The following is a 12,939-nucleotide window of genomic DNA, read 5'->3' on the forward strand; positions in this document are numbered from 1 at the left end:
TACATTTAATCGACAAATTCATGTTAACGTGTTAGTTTCACAGTCAATGTTCAGCAATTTTTCAACTACACAATGCTATACAAATTACTGAAAGAAAATTCATTATGTAAATCAAACCTCAGGAACTTCGTTAGATTCAAATTCATAATCCACTTCGCCTGGATTCAGCTGACAATCTGAGGTTGAATGATCCATTATCTTCAAAACGAGTTCAAACTTTGATTTCAGAAAACAACAAATCAAAATAGAAAACGAAGCTCGAGTTGCAGAGAGAGAAAAAAGTAACGTAAACGAAGAACATACCAGTGAGAAAAGGAGAGGAAAAGAATGATGGAGAAGAACAAGGGAAGACGCGCGAGAAGAAGAACAACCAAATATCAAAATAACGAAAACGAAAAACAACAACAACAACAACAACAAAGCCTTGTCCCACTAAGTGGGGTCGGCTACATGAATCAAACGACGCCATTGTGCTCTGTCATGTATCATGTCTACAGAAAGACCGTTTACATGTAGATCTCGTTTGACCACCTCATGGATGGTCTTCTTAGGTCTTCCTCTGCCTTTCGCCCTTTGTCCATCTTCCATCTCATCCACCCTCCTGACTGGATGTTCTATCGGTCTTCTTCCCACATGTCCAAACCACCTGAGACGCGATTCAACCATCTTTTCCACAATGAGTGCTACTCCAACTTTCTCCCTTATATCTTCATTCCTTATTTTATCCAAACGCGTATAACGAAAACGAAAAAGAAAACAAATATTTTAAATTTGGTAGTTAGATATACGCGGGATCTTATATAGCGCGTGTAATCAACGTATGTGGAGCAGCGCGTATTTTAGTTTTATTGTTTAATGAACTTGTAAAACATACAAGCCCTAATGGCTTGTATGCAGAGCTTTTCCGATATATATTATATTATCTACACAAGATCTCTAACTAATAAATAATAATTAAGAACTTTTATACTCACAGATAAAATAAAATAAAAAATAATTACTTACATAATTAAGTTGACTGAGATAATCAATAATGTAAAAATTAGGACGATCAACATATTTGATTTTGAATTTTAGGCATTATAAAAAGGGTAATTTTCTGGTGGCCAAACTTGTTGTGGCTAAGGTGGCTAAATTTCAAAAACAAATCAAATTTAGACATGTGACCCATGTGGAGTTACAAAAATCATATTTTGACAAGGGTAAAGATTATAATTGCACAAATGAAGCATGGTGAAATTTTTCAATCAATAAACAAGGGAGTCAACAATTTATTTGAACCTATTGACAAATCATCGGAGACAAATTTGTAGATTTTCAACATCCAAACTGAGAAATATTGGACATCATCAATATAGCAATGGATCCAAAAAATGAAAATTTTTCGAATTTAATGTCGTAAAGAGTCGTGTTATGAAGACATAGACCATGGTGGTTACATGATTGGAGAGGCTTCAGGAGAGAACGTTAACCCTCTTCCATTGCTGATGCTGCTACCGACATAGATATCAGTGCCATATGGATCGTGATGCTGCATCTGCTATTGGAGGAATAATTGTTCTTGGTAGCTTTGGATGGTGTTATGGATTCTTCCTTTTTTATCTTCCCAATCGAAACTTCAAGCCTTAGTGATATATATGTATATGAAATTTGAGATTCTCACAGAGAGGAAGTGATGAGGTTGAAATTTCAGAGGTTTGAATATGTTTTTTTCCTCTTGATAATGTCTTTTGTCTTATACAGAGAAGAGGGGAAAAAAAGTATCTGGAACCAACTTGTCAGGTGTCATTTATTAAGTGGATGGTCAACTCTTAGCCATTTGCCAAACCAAATTTGGCCATCAGAGAATCGCCCTTATAAAAACTTGTAGTTCTTTTTTGTTTTTCTTCAAAAATCCAGAGAAATTTGTTTGAGATTAGATAGATTTAAAGTGTAATGTGTTAATGTGCTGCTCGAGTGAAGGGAGATAGAGACTTGAGAGAGAGAGAGAGTAAACCATTGTTGCAAGCTCCAGTCCCTGACGCATCATGTGTCCTTAGTACATAAATCGAACGATCCAATTTACGTATCTCATACAGACCATCCAATTTCTTGCAAAGTCAACTCGGACCGTTCGATTTCAAACAAACTGTCTTTCCCAGCATATAATGTTGCAAACACTTTTCCTCCAATATTAAAATTAAAAAGTGGAGTCTTAACTCTCTCATTGGTTATTTTATGAACGGTACACTCAACGGGTCTTAACTCACATTCACATCAAGGTTCTGAAAATCGAACCGATCATCGAACTGCTCTAGCTACTGGTTCACTAGTTTACAGGTTCAACCGGTTCAACCGTGGTTGAATTGAAAAAATTTTTTTATAATAAAATAATAAATAAAATATAAATAAACACACCAAAACTATATGATCTTATCAATTTATAAACTCAAAAAAATTTTTAAAACACTCTTAAAATATATGTTTCCAAGCACTTTTGTCATCATCATCTTCAACTTTACACTCATCACTCAATTAAAAAATCCACAACCCTAATCTTTCTATGATTTCTTTTGGAAAAATAAAATCTCATTCAAGAAGGAAATCATAGCTGTAAGTAATTGAGAATATTTGTGAGACTTAGCACCAAGACATAGAACAAGTATACATATAGAGAAGTACCAACAATCCAATTCTCAATTTCATGAATCACCCTAAACTCTGAAATCAATAAATCTAACAACAAAAATTCAAAAATAGCATACTCATAAATTAAAAACAGCAGCAGGGTTTAGAACAAACATTTAATCACTAACAATACAGAACCTTGTGTATTATTAGTTGATATGATGCAGGGTGCTTTTCTGGATTTTTATTCTCCCCCTCTGAAAATGACAGTTTTCCATACGAAATTGCCCCTAACAATACAGAACCTTGTGTAGAATTCTGCACAAATATTATAAACAGGATTATATATTATCAGTGGCAATATCCAAAAGTTTAACAAAGGAGAATATACCTTGGGAAGCTTATCTTTCGGTAGTGGACCCAGATAAAATCCTTCTTTTATACTATCAATAAACAAAAAATCAACATGACAACAAAAGAAAACATACAAATGTAGGTAGTTACGAAGGAATAGAAACTCATTCATACCCTGGAAATAAGAATGACGATTTAAAGGACCCATTTCCAATCATTGGGCCATCAGGTTGAAAGAAAAGGATAGTTGAATGATTTCTTGGAAACAGAGACGAGAAAAAAAAATCTATCAACAATTAATCATGCTTCACCCTTCAAGCAATCAGCTTCAAGCCTTCAACAATTAATCATGCTTCAACAACCAATCATTTGAAGCAGAATTAGTTTCAGCATTATTATTCCTAGGTAGTTCTTGGTTGATACTTTCATCCATACCTAAACATTACCAGCAATCCAACCCAATAATCTCAACTCTAAAGTTCACAACAAACAACATCCAAAATTATTCAAAATTATTAATTATTCAACAAACAACAAAATCCAGTTCAGAAAACAAACCAAAATCAGTTCAGTTTTAGTAATCAGTAAACAACAATTATTAACCAAAGTTCACAGTTCAGTTTAGCAGGATCAGTTGAATCAGTTCACAGAGTTTCACACTACACAGTTCAAAGAAAAATAAAATAGGGAGACATAGTTTCAAAGTTTATAGTTTCGTGTTCATCATGTGACTGTCACAGAGCTTCACAAAATCAAAGATTCAAAGAAATACTCAATCAAACTCATCAGGAATCAAACAACCATAACTAAAAAAATATTAGCTGGAACTCTGGAAGCTCGAAGGCACCTTCAAGGCTTCAACAGAACATGCAATAGGGAGAGTGGGAGACAGCAAAGGGACGACGGTGAGAGTGAGGCGTTCTCAGTTCTCGACGGTGAGAGTGAGGCGTTCTCAGTTCTTGACGGCTGCTGCGGTGGCTCGACGGCGGTGGCTCGACCCGTGTGAGAGTGAGGCATTGAGGCGTTCTCACCTCTGAAGCAGCTTCATTGAAGCTCGATGAATGAGAACTGAGAAGGGAATTATGGATTTGGTAATTGATTTAGCCATTTAGGGTTTCAGAACCTTGGAAACGGCAGCGTTTTGTTGACAGCCAAAAAACCGGCCGGGTCACGGTTCGATTCGACCGACCGGTTACCAGCCGATTCATCGGTTCAATTCCGGTTTTCAAATTTTACAGTTATACTGATTGACCGAATCGTTTTTGGATCCGGTTCATGATTTGACCGGTTTGACCAGCCAGTTCGAACCGATTTTCAGAACATTGATTCACATATACACTAACATGTTTGGGTGTGACAAAAAGGCCATATATCTTACTTAATTAACCTTCTTGTTAATTAAATGCAACATAATCTTAATGTCACTACTAAAGTGATAAGACAAATTCAGTTAACCTTTTCAGCGTGTTTTCTATTGCAGCAAAAGCTATCACCACAAACTTGTTCCTTACCAGGGATACTTGTTCTTTCAATCCTCTTCCAGCCTAAGACCATCTCTAATAGGGAACTCATCCCAATTCTTATTTATGTCCCACCTGTCATATAAAGTAACTCCACATCAGCTTTTGCGTCATAAACAGTAAATAGGAACTCAAAGCATCTCTCTCTTCTCCATTAGGAGGAACTAACTTTAGTCCCTGTTGTGGTTCCACTTAATTAATTAATTAAAATACTTAAAATTAATGTAATTATTTTTTTTAATAATATTATTTTAATTTATAAATTTAAAAATAATTCACTATTAAAATATATTAATATTAAAAATTTCATATATAACAATAATACAAAATATATAATTAAGGATTACACTAATTTGTAAAATTACTTAATACAAAGAAAACCATAATTAAGCTCTATAGTTGACGACAAGCATTGTGAAAGTGCCATATGTGTTCAATCAAGTCCTTTTTCAATTGTCTATGCTGCTGTCTATTTCAAAGTTGGGCATTTCTTTGGAGAAATTGATGGTATGGTGCAAAATCTTCCTCTCCCAACTGAGGTTGTGATAAGTCATTTTCGACATCGTCATACTCTAAGTCTTGAGCAAAATTTTCTGCATAAGTGTTTCTTTCATCCTCAACAATCATATTATGTAATATAATACAAACTCTCATTATGTTGGCAAGCTTCTTCTTTTTCCAAAAGTGAGCTGGACCACGTATAATTACAAAGCGTGCTTGCAACACTCCAAATGATCGCTCCACATCTTTTCTTTGCCCTTTTTGGTATTGTGCAAATAACTTGTGTTTCTCCCCTTGTGGCTTTGAGATTGATTTGACAAATGTGACCCATTCAGGATAAATCCCATCTGCTAAATAGTATCCCATAGTATAATTATTACCATTAATAGTATAATGAGTAAAGTGACGTTTTTGTCCCCAACGTTTGGGGTAAATCCTATTTGTGCCCTAACGTTTAAATCGTCCTATTTGTATCCCTAACGTTTGTAAAAGTGATTCAATGTTATCCTGCTATCAATTACACATCATGAGCGCTTTAGTTTGAGTTTTAAAGATCTCTTCTTGAAGTTAGAATACAAATGTCTGGGATAGAATCGATGATCTACTCCGAAAAATAGCTTATCAAATGTTGAAACTAATTCCTACAACATTTACATAATTCACTTTTCTAGGGACATAATTGAATCTAAATACAAATAGTGGGTATAATATTAAAGTCGAACACATCCAAGTGAGACCTAATTGAGAATAATACATCCAAGTGAGAATAATTGAAAAATATAATCTGATTTGTTAGTATAATTGATAGTAGGATAATATTGAATCACTTTAATAAACGTTAAGGATACAAATAGGACGATTTAAACGTTAGGGACACAAATAGGACTTACCCAAAATGTTGGGGATAAAAACGATACTTTACTCTAGTATAATTTACCTCCGAAACACGGTCATTTAGAATATCATCAAAAACGGAAGAACGATCTAACACATTGATATTTTTATTTGAACCAGAAACTCCAAAGAATGCATCCATATCCAAAGGTCTGAAGATGCTACAACCTCAAGTATTATGGTTGCAACACCACGATAACCACTCATGTACAGTACCTTTCCACGCCTTTGGACAATTTTTCCATTGCCAATGCATGCAGTCAATGCTACCCAACATGCTAGGAAAGCCATGACTCTCCGCCATTAGTAGCAGGCGTCGTACATCATTTGGATTTGGTTTTCGCAAGTATTCACCCTCGAACACCAAAATGACACCTTCAACAAATTTTTTCAAGCATTCAATTGTAGTGTTCTCGCTTATGCGCACATAATCATCAACAGCATTAGCTGCTACGTCATATGCTAACATCCGTATCGCAGCGGTGCATTTTTGGAGTGGTGACAAGCCTCTTCTTCCAGTTGCATCAACCCTCTGTTGAAAATACGGATAGACGTTTGAGAGAGCATCTACTATCCGAAGGAACACATGTCTTCTCATTCGAAGTCTCGGTCGAAAAATGTCAGCATTATACACCGGTTCATCTGCAAAGTAATCTTGGAAAAGGCGATCATGTCCTGCTTCTCGATCTCTGTTGATCCATCTACGAGGAGTTGGGATAGAGCTTCTATTGATATCTTCTTCTTCTGAATCTTCGAATAAACACTTATCGATCTAATTATCTATGAGTGTTATCTTGCCGTCTTCTTTTGCCATACAAAGTCTCATTAAACATATCATCAAAATTTATAGCCATATCTTGAAATGTAATTTTTAGTACTCTTTCAAGGTGAGAAACAAGAGTTGAAATGGAGTTTGTAGAGTCATTAATAGTTGATATTTATAAGTGTGTTTGCAACAAGTACCTACTTCTCAACGGCTAGTTTTACAACGGCTACTTAACGGTCACTTTCATGAATAATAACGGCACAATAATTTGAAAAGTTACATCAGAAATGAATAAAATAGACTACATCATATACCAGTAATACGCAATAAAAATAAGAACATACTACGTAACTCTACGAATACAAAGAACTATTAAGTAAACCACTTCGTGATTATTTTTTCACATGCAATCTCATGAAAAGCTCATCGTTTTCACTCATTGTAGACGTGTCAGCATTAAGTATTTGCATATCCATTTTCCTTTCCCTTTCCTTAGCCATCCTTTCCATTTTCCTTTCTTTTGTATTTATCTCCACTTCTTTAATATACCTCTGAGTTTGTAATTCTTATTCTTTAATTGCCGCTTGAGTTTGTAATTCTTGTTCTTTCATTGCCGCTTGAATTTGTAACTCCTTCTCCTTCATTGCCATAATCTTTGCTTTAGGTGCCCCCTCCTCTTCTCTTTCTTTTTCCCTATCCATTAGTTCTTTTTCTCTAACATTCTTAATATCTTCCATGAGAAATAGCTTTTTAACAACCGATGATTTCTTTTCACTAAAATCTTCAGACATTTGTGCTTTTTCCTTACCTTTTTGCTTGCTCTTCTTTTGGCCTTGTGGGCGAACGGGAGAATCCACACCGGCTTCGTCTGCCAACGGTGTATCTGGGTTTGATGAGGATGAGAATGCTCTAGTTGCAATAACCTTGGTTCTCTTTGAGCCTCCACTCTGTGTAGGTAGTTGGCTTTTCCATTTTTTCTCCAAACGAAGCATGTTCCAATGCCTCTCAAAAGTGAATATTTGACCATAATTTGTGGAATACAGTTTATAGGCCAACTCCTTTATATCATTAGCATTCGAACCACTCCTTATGTTTCGACTAGCTTGATCGTAGCAACCAGCAAATTGTACAACAGCCTTGTTGATCTTATACCATCGTTTCTTACATGCAACTATTCCCCTTGTCATGTCGGAGCAAAATTCTACACAGTAGCTGTGAATTCGACTCCAAAATATTTTCCCCTTTAGATTGGCACCAACAATAGGGTCAGTTGAAACATTTAACTATGCACTGATCAGCATCTCATTCTCTTTTCAATGCCAGTGTTGAATACTATCTTGCCTCCGATCTTCAATATCATCATCATTGAGGTCGATAGAATATAATCCACGAGGGTTGGCAAAATCTGAATATTGCGAATTCGGACTAGGTTGTATCGGAGTCTGAGAAGATGGGTTAGAAGAGCCACCAACACCAGATGAGTTATATCTTGATGCACTGAATTGAGTTGGAAACAGCAAAGATGTTGGAGTAACATTTCCGATAGAGGGGTTAAAATGGTTGAAAATAAAAAATGTGGTGTTTGTGAATTTTGATTTTGTGGTTGGAATATAGGAAATTGATTATTATGAGGAGTTTGAAAATTGAAATTAGAAAGATTTTGTGAATTTGGATTTTGAAATGTATTTAGTAGTGTGAAGTTTTAATTTGGAACCTGAGAGTTTGAGATTTGAGATTGTTGGATATTTGGAGTTTGAGAAAAGTTTTGTAAATAATTGAAAAAAGAGTTGAGTTGGTTTGGATCCATTTTTTCGAACAAAAAATAATATAGCAGAACTTTGATTTCGTAAACTTGGAAGAAAATGAAGAAGAGTAGAAGAAATTGTGAGAATAGAAGTGTATGTAAGTGGTATATATAGAGTAATAAGATATTAATTTATTAATAATAACGGTAACATAGTAACGGCTAATTTCGAACGGCTAATTTTGCAACGGCTAGTTTTGCAACGTTTAATTTTAATAATGTGGTTAGCATTTTAAATTTTAAAAATAAAAATAACCAACCCAACCAAAAATTCTTTTGTAAGGTGTAAAAATTAAATTTATTTTTTAATGTAAGTAAATTTAATTAATTATAATTAAATATAATAACATGAATTATTAATTAAATAGAAATTTAATTATTTAATCTAATTAATTATTATAATTATTAATAAATTAATTATGATTTAATTATTTAATTAATTATTATTTAAATAATTAATATAAATTAATAATTAAATAGAAATATAATTATTTAATTATTTCAAATTTTATATAATTATTTATTTTTATAATAACTTGCCAAGTGGCAAGTTATTTTGGTTAATATGAGTCCCTCCGAATGGGGACACTCTCTTCTTAAACTATTTGCAGGGACTCCATCTCTCTATGCTCCAACGGTAAGTTCCCCACATGTCAGAAAAAGTTGAATGGGAACCCAGCCGTTGGAGGTGCTCTAAGACCATCTCTAGTAGGAAACTCATCCCAATCTCTATTTATGGCCCACCTGTCATAAAAAATAACTCTACATCAGCTTTTGTGTCATGAATAGTAAATGGAAACTCAAAGCATCTCTCTCTTCTCCATTAGAAGGAACTAACTTTAGTTCCTATTGTGGTCTCACTTAATTAATTAATTAAAATACTTAAAATTAATGTAATTATTTTTTTCAATAATATTATTTAAATTTATAAATTTAAAAATAATTCACTATTAAAAGAAATTAATATTAAAAAAATTCATACGTAATAATAATACACAATATATAATTCGGGTTTACACTAATTTGTAAATTTACTTAATACAAAGAAAACCATAATTAAGCTCTATAGTTGACGACAAGCATTGTGAAAGTGTCATATGTGTTCAATCAAGTCCTCTTTCAATTGTCTATGCTGCTGCCTATTTCAAAGTTGGGCATTTCTTTAGAGAAATTGATGGTATGGTGCAAAATCTTCCTCTCCCAACTGAGGTTGTGATAAGCCATTTTCGACATCGTCATACTCTAAACCTTGAGCAAAATTTCCTGCATGAGTGTCTCTTTCATCCTCAACAATCATATTATGTAATATAATACAAGCTCTCATTATGTTGGCAAGCTTCTTCTTTTCCCAAAAGCGAGCTAGACCACGTATAATTACAAAGCGTGCTTGCAACACTCCAAATGCTCGCTCCACATCTTTTCTTTGCCCTTTTTGGAATTGTGCAAATAACTTGTGTTTCTCCCCTTGTGGCTTTGAGATTGATTTAACAAATGTGGCCCATTCAAGATAAATACCATCTGCTAAATAGTATCCCATAGTATAATTATTACCATTAATAGTATAATTATTTACCTCCGGAGCACGGTCATTTAGAATATCAACGAAAACTGGAGAACGATCTAACACATTGATATCGTTATTTAAACCAGAAACTCCAAAGAATGCATGCCATATCCAAAGGTCTGAAGATGCTACAACCTCAAGTACTATGGTCGCAAATCCACGATAACCACTCATGTACATACCTTTCCACGCCTTTGGACAATTTTTTCATTGCCAATGCATGCAGTCAATGCTACCCAACATGCCAGGAAAGCCACGACCCTCCACCATTTGTAGCAGTCGTCGTATATCATTTTGATTTGGTTTTCGCAAGTATTCATCCTCGAACACAGAAATGACACCTTCAACAAATTTTTTCAAGCATTCAATTGTGGTGCTCTCGCCTATGCGCACATAATCATCAACAGCATCAGCTGCTACGCCATATGCTAACATCCGTATAGCAGCGGTGCATTTTTGGAGTGGTGACAAGTTTCTTCTTCCAGTTGCATCAACCCTCTGTTGGAAATACGGATAGACGTTTGAGAGAGCGTCCACTATCCGAAGGAACACATGTCTTCTCATTCGAAATCTCCGTCGAAAAATATTAGCATTATACACCGGTTCATCTACAAAGTAATCTTGGAAAAGGCGATCATGTCCTGCTTCTCGATCTCTGTTGATCCATCTACAAGGAGTTGGGATAAAGCTTCTATCGATATCTTCTTCTTCTGAATCTTCGAATAAACACTCATCGATCCCATTATCTATGAGTGTGTTATCTTGCCGTCTTCTTTTGCCATACAAAGCCTCATTAAACATATCATTAAAATTTCTGGCCATATCTTGAAATGTAATTTTTAGTACTCTTTCGAGGCGAGAAACAAGAGTTGAAATGGAGTTGCAGAGTCATTAATAGTTGGTATTTATAACTGTGTCTGCAACAAGTACCTACTTCTCAACAGCTAATTTTACAATGGTTACTTAAGGGATAGTTTTGCAACGGCTACATAACGGTCACTTTCATGAACAATAACGGCACAATAATTTGAAAAGTTACATCAGAAATGAAAAAAATAGACTACATCGCATACCAGTAATACGCAATAAAAATAAGAACATACTACGTAAATCTACGAATACAAGGAACTATTAAGTAAACCACTTCGCGATTATTTTCTCACATGCAATCTCATGAAGAGCTCGTCGTTTTCACTCATTGTAGACGTGTCAGCATTAAGTATTTGCATATCCATTTTCCTTTCCCTTTCCTTAGCCATCCTTTCCATTTCCCTTTCTTTTGCATTTATCTCCATTTCTTTACTATACCTCTGAGTTTGTAATTCTTGTTCTTTCATTGCCCCTTGAATTTATAACTCCTTCTCCTTCATTGCTATAATCTTTACTTTATGTGCCCCCTGCTCTTCTCATTCTTTTTTCCTATCCATTATTTTTTTCTTTAACATTCTTAGAATCTTCTATGAGAGATAGTTTTTTAACAACCGATGATTTCTTTTCGCTAAGATCTTCAGACATTTGTACTTTTCTCTTACCTTTTCGCTTGCTCTTCTTTTATCCTTGTGGGCAAACGGTAGAATGCACACCGGGTTCGTCTACCAATGGTGTATCTGGGTTTGATGAGGATGAGTATGCCCAGTTGTAATAATCTTGGTTCTCTTTGAGCCTCCACTCTATGTAGGTAGTTGGCTTCTCTATTTTTTCTCCAAACGAAGCATGTTCCAATGCCTCTCAACAGTGAATTTTTTACCATAATTTGTGGAATAAAGTTTATAGACCAACTCCTTTATATCATTAGCATTCGAACCACTCCTTATATTTCGACTAGCTTGATCGTAGTAACCAGCAAATTGTGCAACAGCCTTGTTGATCTTATACCATCGTTTCTTACATGCAACTATTCCCCTTGTCATGTCGGAGCAAAATTCTACACAGTAGCTGTGAATTCGACTCCAAAATATTTTTTCCTTTTGATTGGCACCAACAATAGGGTCAGTTGAAACATTTAACCATGCACTGATCAGTATCTCATTCTCTTTTCAATGCCAGTGTTGAATACTATCTTGCCTCCGATCTTCAATATCATCATCATTAAGGTCGATAGCATCTAATCTACAAGGGTTGGCAAAATCTGAATATTGCGAATTCGGACTAGGTTGTATTGGAGTCTGAGAGGATGTGTTAGAAGAGCCACCAACACCAGATGAGTTATGTCTTGATGCAATGAATTGAGTTGGAAACAGCAAAGATGTTGGAGTAACATTTTCGATAGAGGGGTTAAATATGGATAAAAATAGAAAATGTGGTGTTTGTGAATTTTGATTTTATGGTTGGAATATAGGAAATTGATTATTATAAGGAGTTTGAAAATTGAAATTAGAAAGATTTTGTGAATTTGGATTTTGAAATGTATTTAGTAGTGTGAAGTTTTAATTTGGAACCTGAGAGTTTGAGATTTGAGATTGTTGGATATTTGGAGTTTGAGAAAAGTTTTGTAAATAATTGAAAAAAGAGTTGAGTTGGTTTGGATCCATTTTTTCGAACAAATAATAATATAGCAGAACTTTGATTTCGTAAACTTGGAAGAAGATGAAGAAGAGTAGAAGAAATTGTGAGAATAGAAGTGTATGTAAGTGGTATATATAGAGTAATAAGATATTAATTTATTAATAATAACGGTAACATAGTAACGGCTAATTTCGAACGGCTAATTTTGCAACGGCTAGTTTTGCAACGTTTAATTTTAATAATGTGGTTAGCATTTTAAATTTTAAAAATAAAAATAACCAACCCAACCAAAAATTCTTTTGTAAGGTGTAAAAATTAAATTTATTTTTTAATGTAAGTAAATTTAATTAATTATAATTAAATATAATAACATAAATTATTAATTAAATAGAAATTTAATTATTTAATCTAATTAATTATTATA

At 34.3% G+C, this 12,939-nt stretch overlaps 1 protein-coding gene and 1 long non-coding RNA gene across 2 annotated transcripts; both read right to left on the bottom strand.

Moving 5' to 3' along the window:
* Positions 1–2,781: 2,781 nt before the first annotated feature.
* Positions 2,782–3,202, bottom strand: LOC112782420 (uncharacterized). The gene is made up of 3 exons (XR_003192980.2): positions 3,136–3,202; positions 2,999–3,050; positions 2,782–2,925 (listed from the first exon to the last, which is right to left on the bottom strand). It is a non-coding gene; the product is annotated as an uncharacterized lncRNA (long non-coding RNA).
* A 4,753-nt stretch (positions 3,203–7,955) lies between these two features.
* LOC112785510 (uncharacterized) lies at positions 7,956–10,832 on the bottom strand. The gene is made up of 4 exons (XM_072230953.1): positions 10,254–10,832; positions 9,688–10,031; positions 9,122–9,190; positions 7,956–8,139 (listed from the first exon to the last, which is right to left on the bottom strand). The coding sequence occupies exons 1-4, from the start codon at positions 10,830–10,832 to the stop codon at positions 7,956–7,958; spliced, it is 1,176 nt and encodes a 391-aa protein (XP_072087054.1).
* Positions 10,833–12,939: the final 2,107 nt, after the last annotated feature.

This window comes from Arachis hypogaea, chromosome 20, assembly GCF_003086295.3.
Source record: "Arachis hypogaea cultivar Tifrunner chromosome 20, arahy.Tifrunner.gnm2.J5K5, whole genome shotgun sequence".
In the NCBI taxonomy this organism is placed as follows: Eukaryota; Viridiplantae; Streptophyta; class Magnoliopsida; order Fabales; family Fabaceae; genus Arachis; species Arachis hypogaea.

Coding starts and splice junctions, on each gene's coding strand:
- LOC112785510 (XM_072230953.1), bottom strand. CDS start 10,832: ATGGCCAGAAATTTTAATGATATGTTTAATGAGGCTTTGTATGGCAAA. Junction 9,191..9,687: donor AATTTTGCTCAAGGTTTAGA/GTATGACGATGT, acceptor TTTTTATGACAG/GTGGGCCATAAATAGAGATT. Junction 8,140..9,121: donor AGAGCACCTCCAACGGCTGG/GTTCCCATTCAA, acceptor AACTCAATTCAG/TGCATCAAGATATAACTCAT.